General features: G+C 40.6%; 1 protein-coding gene across 1 annotated transcript in view; it reads right to left on the reverse strand.

The window, feature by feature from the left end:
- Positions 1 to 22,999, reverse strand: part of NTM (neurotrimin) — a 921,102-nt gene that overhangs the window by 332,542 nt on the left and 565,561 nt on the right. The window contains exon 3 of the mRNA XM_042782435.1: positions 18,845 to 18,970. Within this exon, the coding sequence (XP_042638369.1) occupies positions 18,845 to 18,970 (126 nt within the window). The remainder of the gene's footprint in view (positions 1 to 18,844; positions 18,971 to 22,999) is intronic.

Genomic DNA, 22,999 nt, shown 5'->3' on the forward strand with positions numbered 1-22,999 from the left:
AACCCACCAGCCACTCCTCGGAAGGAAGGTTGGGCAATCCTACTTCCGTAGTGATACTGCCTCGGAAACCCAAGGAGGGGTCGCTATGAGTCGGGGACGACTCGACGGCACATAACAACAACAACAACAATGCCTCACTAATGCCTAGGATATCAGTCTTTATGCATTCCATTTCTTTTTTGACTACTTCCAATTTTCCTAGATTCATACTTTGTACACTCCATGTTCCCATTATTAATGGATGTTTGCCACTGTTTTTCCTCAATTTGAGTGGTGCCATGTCAGCAAATGGAGGTCTCAAAAGCTTTACTTTATCCATATGAGTAAGGCTGGTTTACTCTGATAATGCAGCTCTTGCCCAGTCCTATTTTGAGAGCTTTCTAACCTAAGTGACTCATCTTCCTCCGTTGTATTGGATAATGTTTCTGACTATTCATAAATTGCACAGTAATGTATTACAGTGTTTCTCTCCTATTCATAAGGTTTTCCCTGGCCAATTCTTTAGGAAGTGGATGACCTCTTCCTTCTTCCTAGTCTGTCTCAGTCTGCAAGCTGGGCTGATATCTGTGCACCATGTGCACCCCACCGGGTATGAAACACCAGTGGCACAGCCTCAAGTCTCACAGCAACACGTCACCACAGTAGGACAAACCTACAGACAAGTTTGTCTCCATAAGCTGTTGGAAACCTCTCCAACCACCATTACCTGGATCCCTGCAGCTGACTCCTCACTCTGACCCAGATCCCTTGGCCTTTTCTGTCCTTTCTCTGCTCTCCCACCTTGCTGCTTGTGGGGCTTGGTCTGGGTTCCCTCTCCTCACCTGGATCCCTGCGGCTGACTCCTTGATCTGCCCCAGTCCCCTTTGCCTTTTCTGTCCTTTTTTGCTCTCCCGCCTTGCCGCTTGTGGGTTGTGGCCCGGGCTCCCTCTTCTCAACTGTATCCCTGAAGCTGACTCCTCTATCTATTCCAATCTCCTTTTCCTTTTCTTTGCTGTTTTTGGGTGATGTGCTCTGTCAATATCTGTAAGGTCAAGTTGGTGGATTGTATTGTTTAGTTCTGTGTCTTTGTTGAGTTTCTTTTCATTTTTACTATCTTTCATTGAAAATAGTGTATTAAAGTCTCCTACTATGACTGTGAAGGCATCTATTTGTTAAAGTCTGATTTATGTATTTTGGGGCTCTTTCATTTGGTGCATAGATATTTATTATAGTTATAGCTTCTGGTTTGATTGATCCTTAATCATTATATAATGTTCTTCCTTGTCTCATATGGTGGTTTTGCCTTAAAGTCAATTTTATCAGAAATTAATATTGCCACTCTGCTCTTTTTTGGTTGCCATTTGCTTGATATATCTTTTTCCAAACTTTGATTTTTACTCTATTTTTGTCTTTGTCACTAAGGTCTGTCTCTTGTAGACAGCATATAGATAGGTTATATTTCCTTATCCAGTATGCAACTCCCCATCTCTTAAGTTGTTCATTTAATCCATTGACATCCAGTATAATTATCAACAAGTACGGATTTGTTGCTGTCATTTTGTTATGTATTTTTTCATGGTATTCCTGGTTTCTTTGTTCTGTATAATTTTCTGTGCTGAGCTCATTTTGTTTATGAATTGTGTTATCATTTCCTTTATTCCTGTTGTTTTAGTATTTGACAAATATTTGTGATTGTCCTCTTTTTTATTGTAATGTGAAGGTTTATCATTTTTCTTTGAGGTTACCCTGTGATTTATAATTTTCTCCCTGAGTTTAGAGCAGTGCATTCTATCTTGCAACTCTCTTGACTTCCTCACCATTTAGAAGTTTTGTAACAACAACATTTTTTCCCTCTTTTTGTTTTTTAGTTGTCCTCATTTGCCAATTGAGGTCTCTGGTTCCCTGTTTACAATTTTGTAAGCTTATTTTACTTTGGATACTTACATAGCTGTTTGTTTGTGGATTATATTACCAAGTGAATTAATGGTCAGTTGTTGTTCGCTATTATCGGTGCTCTGTTGGAAGGATTCCCTTTAGTATCTCTTGTAGGATTGGTCTGGTTTTAACAAATTCCCTTAATTTCCACTTATCTGGAAATCTAATTTTGCCATTATATTTGAGGGATAATTTTGTTGGGTATATAATTCTTGTTTGGAAACTTTTCCCCTTCAGGGTTTTATATATACCATCCTATTGCCTTCTTGCCGACCTGGTTTCTGCTAGAGAAATCTGACTCATCTTGCTTCTAAGAAACATTCTGGCTTCATTTCTTCTAATATTGATTTTTTCTTTCTTTTGGAAGTCTACAGTATATTTAACATTTTTTTTTTCTTTTTTTTTGCTAATACCACAGTTCAAACATATCATTTTTTTTTCTTTTTTCCTATCCAATTTTGCATGCATATGAGGTGACTGTTAAGATCATGGCTTGGGTTATGTGTACCTTAGTCATCAAAGTGACTTTTTTGGTTTTTAAAACTTTTTAGATTTCTCTCAAAACAGATTTGCCCAATATAATTGTTTGATTTCTTGACTGCTGCTTCCAGGGATGTTGATTATTAACCCATTGTTTATTTCTTTTTCATATAATTTACCATATAAAATGTGATCTGGTTACCTAGAACCACTCTGCCAAGAATATACCAGAAATGTGATGGCTTGAAGAAACAGGAGTTTATTCTTGTACAGTTTGGGGGCTTTAAGTCTGAGTTCAAAATGTCATGCTCTAGGGGCTGGGTGAAAGCCCCTTAACCTTAGCCTTCAGCTGTGCCACCTGCTCCCAGCCAACTGCAGCCGGAGGCTTTTCTTCACTCAGCTGCTAGCTGCTGAGCCTGACATGCCCAAGTTTGGCAAGTAAAAGGGCACATTCCTTATATTACCAAACCACACAGCAGACCATTAATTCAAGTCCATTGAAAGTCCCAAGGTTGGCAGAGCATGGCAGGCTGCTGAACAAAGACAGGGCTGTAGGTTCAAGTATGCCATAAGCTAGAGACCATTCCCAAAGCTGTTCCTTATTTATGGGAACCAGACCACATACTCAAAGCAGCTACTCAGCTGCTCTAATAGATTTCACCATGGAGTTAACTACCAATCTCACTATGAGGAATAACTACATTCAGCTGACCAGCCACTCAACCAGGTCCAGCCAAGTTGACACACAAGCTTAACTACTACAACATGTCAGAAGGTTTACTTATTCATGGCCTTATTTGCTGTCTTTCCCAGTAGAATACAAGCTCTATGTGCCCAGGAATTATTATCTCTTTTGTCCATTCAAGTATCTCCAGTGGCTAGAACAAGTGCATAACACACATTTGGTGTTTGTAAACAGTCATTGACTAAATAAGCAAATAAATGTATGAATATCAAGATTGTTTTATCAAAGAGTTTCCCGGAGACAAAATCTATCCTACTTTCTCTGCTTACATCATTTTCTAGAATGGTGTTTGATAGACATACATAAATAAAAGGGTAGGGGAGCTATTTCTCTTTCACTTACATGGGGATGTTTGGCCAAATCTCAGCCAGAGGGACTCTGGGGAACTGCTCCATAAGGACAATACAGTGATGTGCGCTATTAGAGGATCAATGGAAGGCCCTATGGGCTGCTGCACATCAGTTACACCAGGAATCCTACATCTGTGATGAATGAAAAATAAAGTCCAAAGTCATCCTTTTTAACTATGTTAGAAGAGTGAAGAGGTGTTTGTGTTTAAAGGAAGGGGATTTGTGTTTCAGAGAATTAGATGAAATGAGCAGAGAGGAATCAGCCTATTTGAGAGAAGTAATTGTAAAGCTGATCCTCTCAGGGAAGGAAGGGTTAAATCATCTGAACTCTGAACTCCAAAGTTTCAGGCTCTGACCAGTAATAGTTTCTTCAGAGTCTGACCAATCCAATCAGGAAGGAGGTAGGACCTTGGTCTTAGAGAAACCAAACTGATATTCTGCACATGCCCTATCAACTGTTGTAGTTCCAGTAGGAAAAATATTTTCTACTAGTAGTAAGATGAACTTAATTGTGTGCATGAGGAATCTGTACATAGACCAGGAAGCTGTTGTTTGAATAGAACAAGGGGATACTGCATGGTTTTAAACCAGGAAGGCAGTGTGACAGGGTTGTATTCTTTCTCCACACTTATTCAATCTATATGCTGAGCAAATAATCCGAGAAGGTGTACTAGATGAAGAAAAACGTGGCATCAGGATTGGAGGAAGATGCATTAACAATCTGTGATATGCAGATGACACAAACTTGCTTGCTGAAAGTGAAGACGACTTGAAGCACTTAATGATGAAGATCAAAGACTACAGTCTGCAGTGTGGATCATACCTCCACATCAAGAAAATGAAAATCCTCACAACTGGACCAATAAGCATCATCACAATAAGTGGAGAAAAGATTGACCATGCCAAATATTTCATATTACTTGGTTCCACAATCAACACCAATAGAAACAGCAGTCAAGACATCAGACAACATTTTGCACTGGGCAAACATGCTCAAAAGACCTCTTTATGTTGTTGAAGAGCAAAGATGTCTCTTTGAAGACTAAGGTGTGCCTAATCCAAGCCATGGTGTTTTCAATCTCCTCATATGCATGTGAAATCTGGATAATGAATAAGGAAGACCAAAGAAGAGTTGATGCTTTTGAGTTGTGGTGTCAGTGAAGAATATTCAAAGTACCATGAACTGTCAGAAGAACTAACAAATCTATCCTGATAAAAACACAGCCAGAATGCTTCTTGGAAGCAAGAATGGCCAGACTTTGTCTCACCTACTTTGGTCATGTGGTCAGAAGGGACAATTATCTGGAGAAGGATATCATGCTTGGTAAAGTGGAGGATAGTGAAAAATGGGAAGGCCCTCAACAAGATGGATCGACACAGTGGCCGCAATGATGGACTCAGGTATAGCAAGGATAATGAGTCTGGTGCAGAACCAGACAGTGTTTAATTCTGTTATACATAGAGATTGCTATGAGTCAGAGCCACCTCAATGGCACATAACAACAACAGTAAGATGAAGTATGACAATTACTACAAGGGTACACAAAGAGACCAAATGGAATTAGAAAATGAAAATCATACCCTAGAATCCAGTAATATCTTCTCATACCTATTGCTGTTAAAATGCAAAACAATCTAATAATAACAATCAAAGAGAAGACATATCATTGTGTGAGTGAATGAGTATTTAACATTAAGAAAAAGTAAATCAAGTCCTAGAGCAATTGGATCCATCCTTTGAGTCAAAGGGGTGAGGAGAAAGAAGAGGGTATGGCACTCACCAAGGCAGACTTGACTGGAGTAAAAGAATTCACTTGAGATCATAAAAGAGAAAAGACTTTGCTGTGAGATAAAGCCCTTTGCTCAGGGTGTGCATCCAGAAATGCACTGAAAGGGACTGAGAATTAGTGCATCATGTGAATTAGTCACAGGTAGGGTCAGAAATGTTAGGGGAGAGAGAATGCTGAGACAAAGCACAAAGTCCAGGAGCTCTGGACAAGAATGTGGGTGAATTTATCAGAATGCCTTGGTAAACGGGACAAACCAGGGCTCTAATTCCTGAACCTGCAAGAGGACTGAAATCAGAGACCAAAAAAGCTTCAGAGATTTTGAAGAAGCAGCAGGTCAGATATCCAGCAGAAAGTTCAATCCACATTAAGAGCATGAATGGTAGAGTCAGAAAGACTTAGATTTTAATTCTGCCTCAGTCATTTGATATTTGTCACAAAGCATCTCTTCAAATCTCCATTTCTTTATCTCAAATAAAAATAATGCCTATTTATTAAGGTAGTTGTGAGAAACAAGTGATAATAATGTATGCAAAGCATAGTGCCTAGCTCATAACAAATACTATAAAGAAAAGATTCTCAAACTTGAACCTGTAGGATTTATTAAAACCAGATTCCTGGGCCCCACACTTAGATTTCTGAATCAGTAGGCCTGGGATATTAAACGAGATTATGCATTTCTAACCAGTTCCCAAGTGATGCTGATGCAGCCTATTTGCCTAACCTCTCTAATGCAAAATCTTCTCATTGGAAATGTAGCCTAGTCCCTGTCCCAGATTGTTGTTGTGTAGAACAACACTATGTGTACAATGTTTAGAAGAGTGCCTCTTGTTAGCTGCCCTTGAGTTGACTGTAACTCATGGCAATTTTGTGTACAACAGAATGAAATATTTCATAGTCCTCACAACTGACAGCATAGTTGAGTCCAGCATTGCAACTATTGTGCCAATGCATCTAACCAAGGTTCTCCCTTGACCTTACTGGCCCTCTGCTTCACCAAACATGATGTCTTCCTCTAGTAATTAATGCTTCTTGATAATGTTTCCAAAGAAAGTGAGACAGATGTTTTGTTATGTTCCATAAGGTGGCATAGTGCCTAAGGCTATGACTGCCTAAGACTGCTAACCAGAAGGCTGGTAGTACAAACCCACCAGCCACTCCTCAGGAGGAAGGTTGGGCAATCTACTTTCATAGTGATGCCACCTCAAAAGCCCAAAGAAGAGTCGCTGTGAGTCAAATTCAACTCGACAGCAGTGAGTTTTTGAGAATTTTTGAGAGGAGATTACCATGCTTTTCTTCCTAGTCTATCTTAGTCTGGAAGCTCCACTGAAATCTGTCCACCTTGGGTGACCCTGCTGGTATTTAAAATACTGGTGGCATAGCTTCCAGCAATATGGGAAAATGTAATCCACCACAGTACAAATAACTGTGCCTAGCACATTTTTAAGCATGCAGAAACTGCTAACTATTGTTCTTATTAGATGATAGTGATTCTGGTTGTTATCTAGACTCTAGAGGAAGTGTAGCTATCCTAGAACAAGACAAAGTTCAGAACCACAGACTTGCTTTCCTTATGAAAAAGACATGATGAGCCAGGATGTTTGTCTCTTCATAGCCATCCTTGGTGTATACTAGGCTTGGAACTCCCAAAGCCTTTACTTAGTCCACAACTCTGTGATGTCAAGGAGGTGAGTAGTGAAAAGGTGGAAGAGATCTCTCTCCTCAGGCTGTATGGAGCACTTCTGTGATCCCCAGTGGCCTTCTCTATGCTGGGCTCTTGTCAGAGATGGCTCTCCTGTCCTCCAGAAGCTGCCATCTTAATGTAACTTTGCATAATAATGAGCCTTGGTTGATTAGCATCTGTGGGGAAGATGATACAATTTCCTTGCTTTTAAGTTTCCTTTTCTGTTCCATCAAAACAGTTCTGCATGGTAACGGTCACCAAGTGCCAGTAAAAATAGTCTAAAGCTCAGGAGAGTGTGGAGGAGGACACTGTTAGCAATGTCTGAATTCAGCAGACAGCTGATTAGACAACATTTTTCAAAGGTTTTAAAATAATTGGGTAAAACCACAAACAGTGTCTGTGGTGTGCACTTCTGCCCTTGGTTTCTAGACTGAAGCCTTATTTCATATATTCTTAATTCAGGCACATTGAACTCATTAATTTCCTCACTAGTCTTTTTATGATTTTTCTCTTCTTTGAAGTAGGAAGTTTTACAGCTATAATATTGCTTTACATTAGATCATAAATATTAAACTTACAAAAAACCCTTATTGACACTGGCTAATTTTATCCTAACTGTGCCTATCTAGTAGAATTGCAGACCTAAAGAATGATCTATGTATTTCTTCTGCTTTCTTCATTCCCACCTAGGTCTATGTGTCTGTGTTTAAAACATTTGCTGAGATAAATTTCTGGATAATTTTTCTTCATACTTGAGGTTGTAGCACTGGTTTATTTTTATCATAATAAATTGCTCTTGCAGTATAGGTTGAGTCAAATAACGTATGCTCTACACTATTATGGACAGGAGGTCTGCCACTTTCCATTATGATGCAATTATTTTTTTCCTCCCACTATCAATGACCACTGTAATATCTTTTGCAATAGCAATTACTTGTCCCTCCTGGGATCACTACTGAGGATACTCTGGGAATTTTAATCAAGCACCTATGTTAATTAGAAAATGGTGGGGGTGAGGGGTGTTGCTGATTAAGCATCTTTGAATATCTATCCATGGCAACTGACTGAGTCTGGGTTTTTATAAAGACTTAACATTTCCAAAAATAGATTGTTTAATTTCTTCACTTTTGATCTTGTTTTATGAATGAGAGTGAATAAGGAGGGACATTAAGCCAGCATTACTAGGTACCTACTATGTGTCACTGTGTCACAGGTGGTTCAGTAGTAGAATACTCACCTTCCATGTGAAAGACCTGAGTTTTATTCCCAGCCGATGCACCTTGTGTATAGGTACCATCCATCTGTCAATAGAGGATTATGTGTTTTCATGACTCTGAACAGGTTTAGCAGAGCTTCCAGGCTGGGATGAACTAGAAAGAAAGTCCTGGGGATCTACTTCTGAAAATCACCCAGCAAACATCCTAAAGATCCCAATGGTCTGATGATATTTTTCATGAGGCTGTCATGAATTGGAGGCTGACTCAGTGACAGCTAACAACTATGTATCAGTAAAGATGTTTTACATTGGCCAATGCTTTTATTCTTCACCATCTCCATGTTACCAGAATGAAGCCCATTGCCTTCAATTGCATTTCAGCTCACAGGACCCTAATCAGACAGAGTAGAACTGCTCCCATAGGGTTTCCAAGGCTGTGATCTTCACAGAAGCGGACTATCATATCTTTCTCCTGTGAACAGTGATGGGTTTGAATCACTAATTTTACAGTTAGTAACTGAAGCACTACAGCTCATTGTTAGGAAAGTGTTATTAAATCTCTTTTCAGATGAAGAATCTAAGACTCAGCCCTGGGTATAGACCAGGCAGGAATTGGCAGGGTGAGTACTTTTTGTCCTGGATTTCTTGGGTGGTTTGGGAAACATAAGATGATCTGCGGTCAAGAATGATGAGAAGAGATGAAGCTCCTGTATCTTATCTTTTACTCATTAGAATCAATTTTGTTTTCAATTATGCACCAGAAAGACTTAATTAAAAAAAAAAAAATGGAATGAAAAGACTTTATCTACATTACCCAACACTTTCTATCTCACCAATCACTTACAGGGCTTGCCAATATCTGTGGTGGTCCCAGGCACCAAGGATAAAACAAAGTATAAAAGAACAGCTTCTGCCCTCTATGGTATCTCAAGCCAAGAGGAGCCACCTGAGGCCATGAGTCACTGAAATCAGTGACATGCTTAGAAATGTATGTAAGGTGCTGGAGATCTCAGGGGAGGGAAAGTGTGATTTGCTCTGCCAGAAGAAAGGCACCAGAGGCTGTCACATGGTGCAATTGCAATTGAGCATAATCTTAAAGCCAAAGAAGAACACACCAAAAAGGTGCAGGGTAATAATCTAGGGAGCACAGAACAGATTGAATGAGTGAAAGTGAATACATTTAGTATGTGGTGAATGTTGAGTTGATAGTGTGACTGTCCTGTGTAGTGCAAACAGGCCATGGGACCAGATCCTAGATACTTGATGTGCTATACCAAGAAGCAAGAGAAAATCAACAAAGCAACACATGACCAGAGAGGCTTATCATCACTCAACTGTCACATAGGCAGTGCGTTATGGAGGGGAGGTTGAATCCAGCTGGGCCTGACTTGAAGCCCTTCTCTTTCAGGCAGACTGCCTTCCTCTGCCAGAAAGCCTCTGCTCAATCCATTGAGAATGGATTGGGAAGTTAGTTCTGGTAGCTGAAGCTCAACAGAAAGAACAGCTTAGACCTTGTTTAGATGTTTCTAAAGTTCAGAACTATCCAGACCTGGGCCTAAGCAGAAGATACAAAGACCTGGATGATTCATGGTTGCCCTGAAAAACAGAAGAGCAGAGCTATTTCCCATGCTCCTTTCTGGGATGAAAGAGCAGAGGAAACATCTCCTCTTCTTAATTACCTCATCTCAATCTCAGTACTCTAGAGGAAATAGGCAGAGAGCTGATGGCTCAACAGATTCCCTGGATAGGATGCCTGCCCTCACAAGTCTCAAAAAGATGCAACTCAAAGTATTCCCTTGTCCCTCAGGTCCTTGTTTCTAGAGAATATCGGCAACTGTCTGGTTCCACAGTATAGCCATGAGGGAAAGTTAATTTAGTCATTGCAATGCCTCTTGGCTTATTGCAGAAAAGACTTACAGCCTGTATTGATTAATTACAGGGTAACCCCACCAAAAAGATGTATCCATATTGGCATACAGAGATTCTTTTTAAATATATACATATATATATATATTTTTTTTTTTCTTCTGGGTTGCTGGCATCTGCGGGTAAGACACCTTTAGTTCCATTTTGTCCTCCTCCATCTTATTTCAGTTCTACTCTGCTGGGGAAGTTTTTCTTGTCTGCTACCCTAATGATTCCTGTGCCATATAATTCTCCTGATTCTGGTGCTGACAGGCTGCTCATTAGTTCCAGGGTGCTGCAGTCATTCGATGGCATGCCAGAGCTCTGTGTCTGACACTTTTTCACAGAGCTGTCACTGGAGTCATGGCGCCTGACAGCTCTGGTTGAACTCAAGCTGTGATACCTCCAGTGCCAATTAGTGCTTCAGTGTACTGCTTGGCTAGGAGAAAGACCTTGTCAATTCTGACACACAAGACAGAGGTGGATGTGGGAGCTGGGTGAGGGCAGCAGGAGGAGGGTATGGCTCAGTGCATTGGCAAGAAGAGTTCCCTTCTAGGGGTCACTTTTGCCTCATTGACTTGCTGCCTTTAATACTTTGAGAAACAAGAGACAAAACAACCAACTGCCTACCAGGCCTCTTCAAGTAGAGCAGGAGAGCTGAAGTGGCAAGTGAAGTAGTTCAGCAGCTGAGGAAGGTTGTTCTGTCTGCAGATATGGATGTGGATGTGATACAGGGATGGATGCAGGTGTGGTTTAGAAATGGATGAAAACATGTATGGAGGTCTGGCTGTAGGGATAGTGTAAAGATGGATGCAGGGGTAGATGAAGGTATGGATGCAGGTGTGGCTGCAGTGATGACATAGGGATAGACTCTGGGAGGATGCAGGGATGGATGTAGTCATGGCACAGGGATGGTAGAAGGTAATTATGTAGGTGTGGCTACAGTGATGGTGCAGAGATGAATACAGGGATGGATGAAATAATAGATGCAGGGATGGTGCCAGGATGGAGGAAAGTATGGATGCAGGGAAGGCCAAGGGATGGATGAAGGTATGTATGGAAGTGTGGATGCAGGGATGGTGCAGATATGAATACAGATGGAGGTATGGATGCAGGGATGGTACAGGGATGGTGCAGCGATGGATACAGAGATGGATGAATTATGGATACAGGGATGGTCCCAAGGATGGGTGAAGGTATGGATTATGGATGCAGGGATAACACAGGGAAATTTTCAGGAATGGATGAGGTATGGATACAAGGATGGATACAGAGATGGATGATGTTATGGATGTAAGGATGGTACTAGGATGGATGAAGGTATAAATTCAGGTATGGATGTAGGGATGGTGCAGGGATGGCTACATGAATGTATGAATGTATGAATGCAAGTGTAGATTCAGGGATGGTTACAAGGATAGATAGACAGATGAAATTATGGATGCAGGGTTGGCAGTGGGATGAAGGCATGAATTCAAGTATGGATGCAGGGATGGATATGGGGATTGATTGATGGAGGTGTGGATGAAGGTCTGGATTCAGAGATAGCACAGGGATGGATGCAGGAGCAATCACACTGCATTGTGTGAAGAGAAATATTCAAGAGCAAGGACTTGATTTGAAACTCAGGAACATACTGTTATTCTCTAATTCTGCCCCTAAATGAGGCCCCTGTGCAAAATTTTTAATCTTTCATCCACCTCAACTCACACACACACACACACACACACAGACCCACATACAGACCCCCCACACACACACACACAGAGACATAGGGATGGGGGAGGAGTCTCTGTCTCTCTCTTTCTGGACATGGGGAGAATCATCTCTGCACCATCCCTGCCTTCATCCCCAACACTCTCCAGGATTGTTTTATGAAACTGTGTTTAGGGTCATTGAAGATTTAGGGACAAGTAGGGTTGAGGAGGACAGGGAAGCACTGAAAGGGCCAGGAGCCCCAGTGAGACAGAAAGAATGTATAAGATAAGCCATACATCAGTAGGGTGGTTGCCATGAGGCAGAGCTGATAGTGATGACAGTAGAGGCAGCAGAATGAAAATCCACCTTCAAAGTCATTTATGAGCCTGCCCTACATTTTGGAAAAGAGAACTTGAAAAGGAGTCTCTCCTTCAAGGAGAAGTTGAGATGTGCCACAGCAGGGTCCCCACTAGGGAAACTTTTGTCTGTGAAGACCAGAGGAAATGTCAAAGAGACTTGGCAGCAGCCTTTCAGCAGGGAATGCACCAAATCTTGATTGTGAGCATCAAAGTGGAATAGAATTCCTCAAGGATCAGAATGAAGTCTTTGAACAGGGAGAAAATGCTTGCACCTTTGTCACATTAACAAATATAAGTACGTATCTATTGAATTAACAAGAATTTCTTGAATGCTTTCTAGGTGCCAGGAATCATGCTAGGAGGTGGAGAATCAAAGTTAAGTGAGACTCAAACCCTGGTATTAAAGAGCTCATTGGGCACAGAATCTGACATCAAGGCATCCCTACGAACTGCTCATTCAAACTTTCTGATCCCTCCAGCAAATATCTAAATATTCAGTGTTCTCATTGAAGAAGTCTAGGTGATGTTTTTACTTTTATTATTATTATTTTATTTTTCATCCAGTGTTTTGTTTGAGAGAACAATGAAAGCATATGCATCCAAGAGGGGAGCTCTATAAAGATATTCTATGATCTCCAGTTCAAAATGTGTATGAAGCATACAAATCAGTGATTAGACTCATTCCTTTACCAGAGGTTCATGTTGGGCTCTAAGGAATTTGGCAATAAGGTAACTCAGCCTTTAGCCTTTTCTCTAAAGCTCTTACAAGCCAACAGAAACTAGAGACATAAAATGTGGGTTTTGAGAATACTTTTCTAACAAGAATGAAGTCCTAAATAGCATCTTTTATGATTAATTGAAGGACAGTCTATTTTATTTTATATTTTTCTTTACATTTTGGGAAGATTTTTAGGAGTAAGATAGTCCTAACGGTATTATTTTGGAGATAGAAGGAGTCTAGCTTATAAAGCTCAGAAGGCAGGAAGAGATAGGAAAGAAGGGCAAATGGAAATGGAAAAGACAGGGAGGAAATAAGAGGAGTGTTGGTACATTGTGGGGATTGTAATCAATATCACGAAACAAAATGTGTATGAATTGTTGACTGGAAAAGTTATTTGCTCTGTAAACTTTCATCCAAATCACAAAGTGTGTGTGCGGGGAGTCAAGATTAAGGATTGCACTAAATAGATCCTTGCAGACCTAGACAAGGACAAAATAGGCACAGAGCCATGAAGTGGGCATGTGTCTAAAGGAGCCTCTCCTTCCCCAATATGCTCTGCACTAGAGTAGTATGTTAATGTCTTCAGGATTTGGGCTAGGAGTCCAAAGACATTCATGCAGAAAGAGATGCCACTTCCATGGGAGAACAGAGAGAGGAAGTTCTTCCTCCTTAGAAGATCAGGGCCTCTGGAGGTATAAGCAACATATTCACACCCTGAAATGGGCATGAGGAGTGAGGACAGTTTTTGCCAACAAAGCTAGTGTGCTTTCTCTTTGAGTAAGTGGAATGATAAATTCAGGAGAAGAACAAAAGCACTACTAGTGATAATATATGAGAAATTACTTGTCACCAAGATGGCACGCCAAGAAGTACCTTGGAACCTAACTTCGCTCTCCAATTTTGATATGGATTACTGACATTTTTTCCACTTGTAATGAAGTTCCAGGGACATGATCTTCTGGGCAAGTCCCCTCAACTTCCTTCCCTCCTAGTTTGCCACTTCGAAGTTTCCATTATATTGAAATGTGTGAGCCACCACTAAAACAGTAGTTAATATTTCTGTACTTCTTTCCCCCAAAAAAGCTGGTAAAGGCTGGGAGTTTATATTCTAAAAGAATTATAAAAGCTTATTACAAACAGCATCAAATAAGTTGTGATGGAAGAAACTAGAAGTTTGCAGAAATGTGCAGAACAGAGCAGTCTGGTATAGGAAATGCAATGAAGTGATCAAGGTTGCCAAACATGCTTAATTTCAATCAGCTATTAATTCCAGGATTTAGTAGTATACATATTAAGAATGATCTTGATTGAGGCAATCTTGCTATATTATATGATGGGACAAATAATAGCAATAGATTCCTGTCTTTGAAGCCTTTGCTCAGGTCCACTGTATCTTTTTCTCCAAGAAACTTCAGCCTGCCCCAGCTTATTTAAAATAAGTAGCCTTTTAGAAATATTTAATGGAAAAAGATGAAGGCCTGATGGCTGAGGGTCTCCAGTCTCAGATCAGATTTGTCAGCAGGCTAATGCCATCTCTTATCTCCAAATAATCAGTCACCAGGAAAACAGTGTCCTGCTGAGCTCCAAAATGATTAGTTATTACTTGGCATATCTCATCAGCTTGAGTCTGGGATAGTTAATCTGGACCATGGATCTGGTAAAAGCTGTTCATCTAAATTACTCTGATCCACAGGTAGATTCTGATTATCCTGCTCCTTACCCCTTGATGCATCTTCTGTTTCCATAGCAGCTAAAACCACAGTAAAATGGAAATATTTGGCCAAGGCTCAGATAAAAATCCCCTGGGGTAATGATTCTGTTCTACTGCCACAACAGGGGAAAAGGACTCTAAGACACAACAGCATGAAAATCAGAAAGACAAACAGAAAAGGGATAAAACACAAAAAGTAAGAGAGAAAAAGTAATTGCAAGAAAGTAGTATCAAAAAAAAAAAAAAAGCAAAAATAAATGGAATTAAAACAGACATTTAGGAGGCTATGAGAGAAAGGGAAAATACAAATCAAAAAGAGAAAACATAAAAGAGTGAGACAAAAGGAGAGGAATGGAGAAGAGTTCGGTAGTTAAGGATGTGTGTCAACTTGGCTGGGCCTGGTTGAGTGGCTGGGCAGCTGGTGGTAGTTATTCCACATGATGAGATGGGCAATCAACTCCATGGTGGAATCTACCACAAGCAGCTGAGTACCTGCTTCAGGGATGTGGTTTGCTTCCCATATGTAAGCAGCAGCTTTGGGAATGGTCTACAGCTTTTTGGTACGTTTGAATCCCGCATGTAGCACAATCTTCATTCAGTAGTCTGCCGTGCTCTGCTGACTTGGGGACTTTCGATAGACTTAAATTAATGGCCTGCTGTGTGGTTTGGTAACATTGGGACTGTACCTTGTTTTTAACCTTGGGTTTTGTTTGCCTCAGCAGCCAGCAGCTGTCTGAGTGAAGAAAAGCCTCCATCTTCAGTGGGACAGGAGCACGAGGCAAAGCTGAAACCTGAGGTTGAGGGGCTTTCACCTAGCCCCTAGAGCCTGGCACTAGGTAACCAAAGTAAAAGGAGAAAAGTACCAGGAAAAGGACAAAGTTAAGTGACCAAGGAAGAAAGGAGAGAAGACATCAAACAAGAGATAAAGAGAGGCATGTGAAGGTGAAGGGGCCATCACACCGCTTGAAACAGGTAGGCAAAGTCCCAGATTATAAATTTTCTGAAGATTCTAAATGCACAGACCACATAGGTATCCAGCAGCACTGGTATTCAGCATTGAGCCATGTTGAATGGTATGAGAGCTGGACTGAGAAAACTTGCCATTTGGAGGGTCTCTTTTTCAGATGTCCCTGGGCTGTTATCTATCACTAATTACCTCATACACATCTGAAGGTCACTGCCAGATTTTGGACCTGTCCACATGTAAAACCAAAACCAAACCAAACCCACTGCCATAGAGTCAATTGTGACTCATAGTGACCCCCATTAGGTTTCCGAGTTGGTAAATCTTTACAGAAGTAAATTGCCCAGTCTTCCTTCTGTGGAATGGCTGGTGCGTTTGAACCACCAACTTCCTGGTTAAAATTTAAACGCCTTATGCACTACACCAGAAGTTCTTATGTAAGGCCACTTCAAATTGAGAGATTGGCAAATATTCTGGTCACTTGTTTTGATACCTTTGTTCATAGTGGCAATGCCAGGAATTGTGGCTTAGGTCAGCTTCCAGCAATCAAGACCCACACACACCTTCCCAGAGAACAAACAGTTACTGTGTGAGCCAGGAAATTTTATATTTGTGTCCCATCCATAATTCTACACTGACTTTGAATGTGTTCACCACGAGACTCTACCAGCTTTTTTTTTTTTTTTTTTTAATGTGATCTGGGTGAAAATTTACAGAGCAAATTCACTTTCCGTACAGCAGTTCACATACACTTTGTCTCATGACATTGACTACAATTTACCACAATGCAACAGCTCCCCTCCCACTTCTTCCCTATAGTTACCTCTTCCCTGTGTCCATCCCTCCATGCACTACTGCCCCCTGAGCTGTTTCCCTGTGCATAAGCAGCCCTTCTTTCTCCCATGATTGTTCTCTCCAAGGAGTGAATCTACCTCAGGGAAATGTTCAACTCATATACCTGTCTATTATTGGCTGGAAGCCATAGGCATGGTTTCAATTCCAGACCTGAAGGGCAGCTAGGGGCCATAGTCTCAGTGGTTCCACCAGGGTCTATCGGACCAGCAATCCTGGTCCCCTCTGCCCTTTTATTTTCTCCAAATGATTTTGAGTTTTGTTCCACATTTTTCTCCCTCTCTATCCAGGATGTCCTTCATAGATCCCCTTCCAAGTGGTTGACATTGGTAGCTGGGCACCATCTAGTTCTTCTGGTCTCATGGTCATGTAGGCTGCAGATCAGATGGTGTACCAGTCGCTAGGACTAATTGTTTTTCCATGATTTTTTGGTTTTCTTCATTCTTCTTTGCTCTGGACAAAGAGAGACCCATCATTGCATCTAGATGGCAGCTTGTAAGCTTTTAAGACCCCAGTCGCTACTCGCCAAAGTAGGAGGTGGACAATGTTTTGTGTACTATGTTATGTCAATTGAGCTTGATGTACCCTGTGACTATAGTCCCAAGCCCACAGGTTCAACTAGTAGGTCCCTCTTGGTAGCTGGCTGTGACCAGCTTTAGAAATGGAAGCCCCAGCTGCCAGCCTCCAGAAGGATGTCTTCTCCAAAGACATTCCGCATATCTAAGGCTATATTCTTTCTGGGGGTGCCCAAATTCAGTGACCACTATGGTTATTTAAAGGACCAGTCCCCTACTCCAATGGAAAACACTTCTGAACTTCCAATGAGGTCAGCTGAGATGTCCCATTGAACTCACTGAAACTCAACTTCTCCCTCTGTCCAGTCCTGCTTCCTTCCACAGGGGTTGATCCCAGCAGCACTCCCTATAAACTTCTTCCATGACAATCACCTTCTCAGGGGCTGCTTCTTAGGGATTCAACTTGCAATACCAAGCAAACAACCACCACTCTGGTTTCTTTAGAAATTAAAACTGCATTTAAATACCTACCTACCTATATATACACGCACATATTTAACTACATGCATACATTTCTCACTAACTAGTAACAAACAATAAAATAAAGGAAGGACCTTTATTTATGTCTATGCTCAAATTTCTCCTTTTCAGAGTCCTTTCCTGACCAAATGTCTTATCCTTATGTCAATACTATTCTATTTTCTCACCCTTATCACCACCTATATTATATACTCAATTTTATCACCTGTCTTATGAGTATGTGACCTCATAAGAGCAGGAAATGTCTCTGCTTTGTGTATTGTTATATCCCTAGTGCCTAGAAAAGTGCCTGGACTATTGTAACCATTCAACAAGTATTTGAACATGAATGAAATAATTTAATGTGCTTTACTCCAAAGTAAATAATATTGTTGTTGTTATGTGCCATCGAGTCAAACCTGACTCATAGCGACCCCTCCTTGGGTTTCCGAGGCAGTATCACTATGGAAGTAGGACTGCCCAACCTTCCTGCCGAGGAGTGGCTGGTGGGTTTGAACCGCCAGCCGTCTGGTTAGCAGGCAAGTGTCTTAGCCACTATGCTACCAGAGCTCCCAAAGTAAATAATATTAAAGATAAAATCATCTTGCCTTAAATTCTAAAGGTTTTATCATCCAATACTTCAGAGCACAAACAACACTTAGCTAAGTCTACATAATTTGCAATTTAGTCACACATTAACTTTTATTTGTTATCTTGGATCAATTAAATGAAAATAGCAACAATAAAATCACCACAACAACTAATGAACTAGCAACCAGATTTTTGACAACATGGAAGAGGCAGAGACTTGGAAATTTCCTCTTTAGGAATCTGGGCATTCAGAGGTTTAATCTACCATTGTGTGTTTATGTTTTCTTTCTTAAAACAACCAGTTGTATATTACCACCAAAGCTAATAATTCTACCATCAAATTTAAAATTAATGTACACCCTGAACATCTCACCACAATTTCACCCAGAGACAACTGAGATTAATTTACCAGAAATTGGAAATATCCCCAAGTATGATTTCTGCAATCCTAGAGAATATGCCAGTGTTGCTGAGAATACCAAATCTCTCTGCACAGCCATAAGTACATTATTATCAGGCTACCAAAAATTAATACTCCTTAAAAACAGTCACCAGTGTCACAATCTCCTGTTGTTGTTGTTGTTATGTGCCGTCGAGTCGGCCCCGACTCATAGCGACCCCTCCTTGGGTTTCCGAGGCAGTATCACTACGGAAGTAGGATTGCCCAACCTTCCTTCCGAGGAGTGGCTGGTGGGTTTGAACCACCAGCCATCTGGTTAGCAGGCCACTATCTTAGCCACTATGCTACCAGAGCTCCCGTCACAATCTCCTAGCCATGGCCAAAGTGTTTCACATTTCTTTTTATGACCCATCCACCAAACTGCTTCTCTTACCTTTGGGGGAGATATGTCTCCAGGTAACTGTAGGCTCTGGTCTACCTGTTGCTATGCAGGTGAGGCTGATGTTGTTCCCTTCATTAATGGAGATATCTGAAGAAATCTCCACAATTTTGGGAGATACTGTGGAAACAAAAATGGAAGATGAAAAAATCCAAGTGAAATATTTATTTGTTGTTTTAATAGGGCATTTGGCAAAATAACCCAAAGATTGAAATCTATAGACTACAGGAGTAATAATGAGAAATTAGGGGAATTGTTTTAGACATGAAAGCAGTATCTTTCCTTGAATTTACTTTCTATTTCCTCTCACTTAAACACAAAATCAGGGAGTCTGAACAGGAATACATTTCATTGCAATACTGTAATAACTATTCTCCTTGCCTCTACCCACTTTCTGTATCCACTCTCACCCCCACCAACCTCACCGCACGTCTGCAAGTCATCCTCCACACTGCATTCAGAGTCTTCTCTTTATAATGCAATTCTGATAATAACATATCTCTTGCCTAAACACCTCCAAATACTTCCTATTACATACTTGATAAATCCAAGCTCTTTAATCCTACCATACTGGCCATTTAGAACCTGCATCAACCTATATTTCCACTAACATTTCCTGTTGTTCCACCTCTATGCACCCTCTGTATTATCTCCAATACACTGTACACCTGGTCATCATGTGTTATATCTATATTGTTCTTTATGCTCCTCCTTCACAACCTGAATTGACAGCTGCTTCTTCACCCATGATATCATTATAGACATCAGGTGGGGAATGGAAAGGAGTCAGTTAGCCATTCCACACTTGGTCTCTCTTCTTCTTTTTCCTAAAATGCTCCCCTATAGGAGGGGGAGAGGTTCATTATAATTAGTAAATTTGGAAGCAAGAACCTTCCACATACCTTCCTCTTGCTTCTTTCAGTATTTTGTTATTCAGTTGGCCTGTTTGAAGTTGACATTCAGCTGTGCTCCTCTGAGCAACTGCTGTTTTTGTGCAACACCATCTCATGGAGTATGATGAACGTCCTGCTGCCCTATCATGTGTATATGCATCTGTGTGGTCCTGGGGGTCAGAATTAGAAGCTAATTGTTGTTGCAATCCTAAATCTAAATCTCCGGTCTCAGCTTTACCACTAGGAAATGTGTTGCTTGGCTTTCCATGAGCTACACTTTTGTTTTATCTGCCAGTTGCTTTAGAATTCAAGTGAATAAAGTAAGCTGTAATTTATTGTTCCCTCACACTCCAATTTCTGGCACTTACCCCACTGTGTTATGGTTATTTGCTTAGCATCTCTCACACACTAGACCATGGGATTTTGACTGCCTGAACTATGTCTTATTCATATTTATATCCAAATAAGAGCTCTATACATATTTATTGGATTGAATTATAATACTTATCCAAGGGAGCCACCATCTCAACCTGTTACATGCTTGTAACCAACTCAGAGATGTATCATAAACACAAATTATTTCAATCCTAGTGAAACTGATTTTGACAAATTAGCTCTTTGCAAATTAAGAGGTCTCTCCACCTGGGAGTGGTATGTTTCTCTATGTAACAGTCTTTCCTTAAATAAGTGGTCCTCAGAGCCACCTTGGTGCACAATTTTGGGACATACTATCCACCCAGTTCATAGTTGATCTGGCCCATTGAAGAGTCAGGAAAGCTGCTCATGGAGTTTACTCTTTTCCCAGGACAGAGTGTGACCCTCACACTAAACCAGATGCCCAGAGACTTCAATGCTGGTCTTTCTGCAGCGTGAACCACTCCACTATTCATTCATTCCTAATTGTACAGGACCTTGTCACCCATGGAAATGAGTATATCATTTGTTTGTCTTCCTTTCTTTCCCTCTTTTTCTTATTTGTCTCCCACTACTTTCATATGAGGGGCTCTGGTGGCATAGTACCTAAGGCATTTGACTGCTAACCAGAAGGCTGGCGGTTCAAACCAGCTATTCCTTGGAAGGAAGATTAGGCAATCTACTTCTGTAGTGCTACTGCCTCAGAAACCCAAGGAGGGGTCACTATGAGTCAGATCCAACTCAATAGCAGTGAGACTTTCATATATTCCACCCAGTTGGACCATTCATTATTAATAAATGTATGTTGCACTTTTTTTTTTCTTTCCCTTAAACCTATCCTTACTGCTGTATTAGGTTTCTTAGACTCTTCTTTACAACTTTTTATACTTGGAATTCTTCAAGGTCTGGTTGAATCATTACCCCTTCCATAAGGCCTCTCAGGTAATGTAACCTCAAGATGTGACTTCTTATTGGAATTTCATAGAATGTAGTACCTCCTTTAAGGCATTTAAAATAAACTTCCTAATGTTACCTTTGTATTATATTTTCATCTATTTTATTGAATTCAAGAAATTAGGAGTTTGAGTAGTTCTTTATTTTCTGCTGTCATGAATAGGGTATCTTTCATATATCAAGTATCAATCATGTTTTAAATCTGCATACAGCTTTGGATAAAGAGGTTGTATGTGTGCACTTGGGAAAATACACTTACTTGCATTCTCACAAGTATTTGTTGATACAGAAAAAATGGAAAGTGAATGTGATGAGGATAGGGGAGTGTTGTAGTTAAGTTGTGTGTCACTTTGGCTGGGCCTGGTTTTGAGAGCTGGGCAGCTGAATGCAGTTATTCCCCATGATGAGACTGGTAATCAATTCCACAGTGGAATCTACTGGAGCAGCAGAGTAGCTGCCTTAGATATTTGGTACATTTCCAATATATAAGAAGAAGCTTTGAGGAAGGTCTCTGGCTTTTGACATGCTTGAATCCTGCATGTAGCCAAGTCATCATTCAGCAGCCTGCCATGCTGTCTGCCAATCTTGGGATGATTAATGGGACTTAAGTTAGTGGCCTGCCATGTGGTTTGATAATTTTGGGACTGTGCCTTGTTACTTGTGGACCTTGGGTTGTCAGCCTCAGCAGTCAGCAGCTGCCTCATTGAAGAGATCCCTCCACCTTCAGTGGGTCAGGAGCAAGGGGCAGAGCTGAAGCCAATGAACTTTCACCCAGCTCTTAGAGCTGGCATTTTGAACTCAGACTTCTAACATCTGAAACAGTAAGAGAATAAATCCCTGTTTGTTAAAGTAATACATTTGTGGTATATCTGTTAGAGCAGCACTAAATAACCAAAACAGTGAGAGACCTTGATTTTAAGATATGGTACTTTTCAGATGTAGCATTACAATTTATGGTTATATGGTTTTGAACCTTTCAGGACAGAAAGGTAATTGGCAAGTTAATGTCTGAGCATTACATTTGCTGTCTGAATGATTTACATTTCTAAATTTCTTAGTTCTATAACGATTTTAACAGAAATTTGCAAAAATACTCAATGTACTTTATTCACACAGTTTAAACTGGAGCAATCCCTTTCCATGCCAACACATCTCCAACCCCTACATTCTCCTGGCTCTTGCTCATCCTTGGCAACCACACAAGAACAAGACTTGCTTGTGTCTTGGAGATCAAGCTGCCTGTAGAATGTCTGTATTGACCTTGCAGACATTGCTTCAGCTGTGCAGGTAAGTAATTTATTGATCTCTAAAGTACTCTGAGATGCTTTGCAAAGGATTATGTAACACCTATGCCATGCAATAAAATAAAAAATGATGGACTTTGTGAACACAGGGTGATTTAGAATTTGTAGTTGGAAATGTGCTTAAAGTACATTTTAAGTGGAAATCAGGCTGGGTAATGAATTACTCTTGCTTTGGGAGGGCTTATTGGGAGTTCATTTTCCTGGCTTCTTGCATGATAGCTAATCTGCTAATCATACACTAGAGAACAATGGACAGTTCTCAAGTAGAATGAAAGGAACTTTGGGCCAGAGCTGTCAGCAGAGTAAGTATATCAAATGAAACAATCACACCTTATACTTGGAAGAATCATCTAGAATCCCCCAAACCCAACAACTGAACAGTGTCTGGCTCATGAAATAGAAATTGGAAAAATGCTTGCTATCTTTTCAATTCTGCCTTTGACTAGGGGGATTTGAAAGGAGGACTATTCATGGCATAGTGCTAAGGTAGTTTGATCAGAGCTGCAATTCCAATTATCAGGATTAAGTTGACATCACACATAAGATTCTAGGGGACTTGTTGTTGTTGTCATGTGCCATCGAGT

The sequence above is a fragment of the Orycteropus afer genome, unplaced genomic scaffold (genome assembly GCF_000298275.1).
Source record: "Orycteropus afer afer isolate SDZICR_OR568_19922 unplaced genomic scaffold, OryAfe1.0 scaffold00315, whole genome shotgun sequence".
NCBI lineage: Eukaryota > Metazoa > Chordata > Mammalia > Tubulidentata > Orycteropodidae > Orycteropus > Orycteropus afer.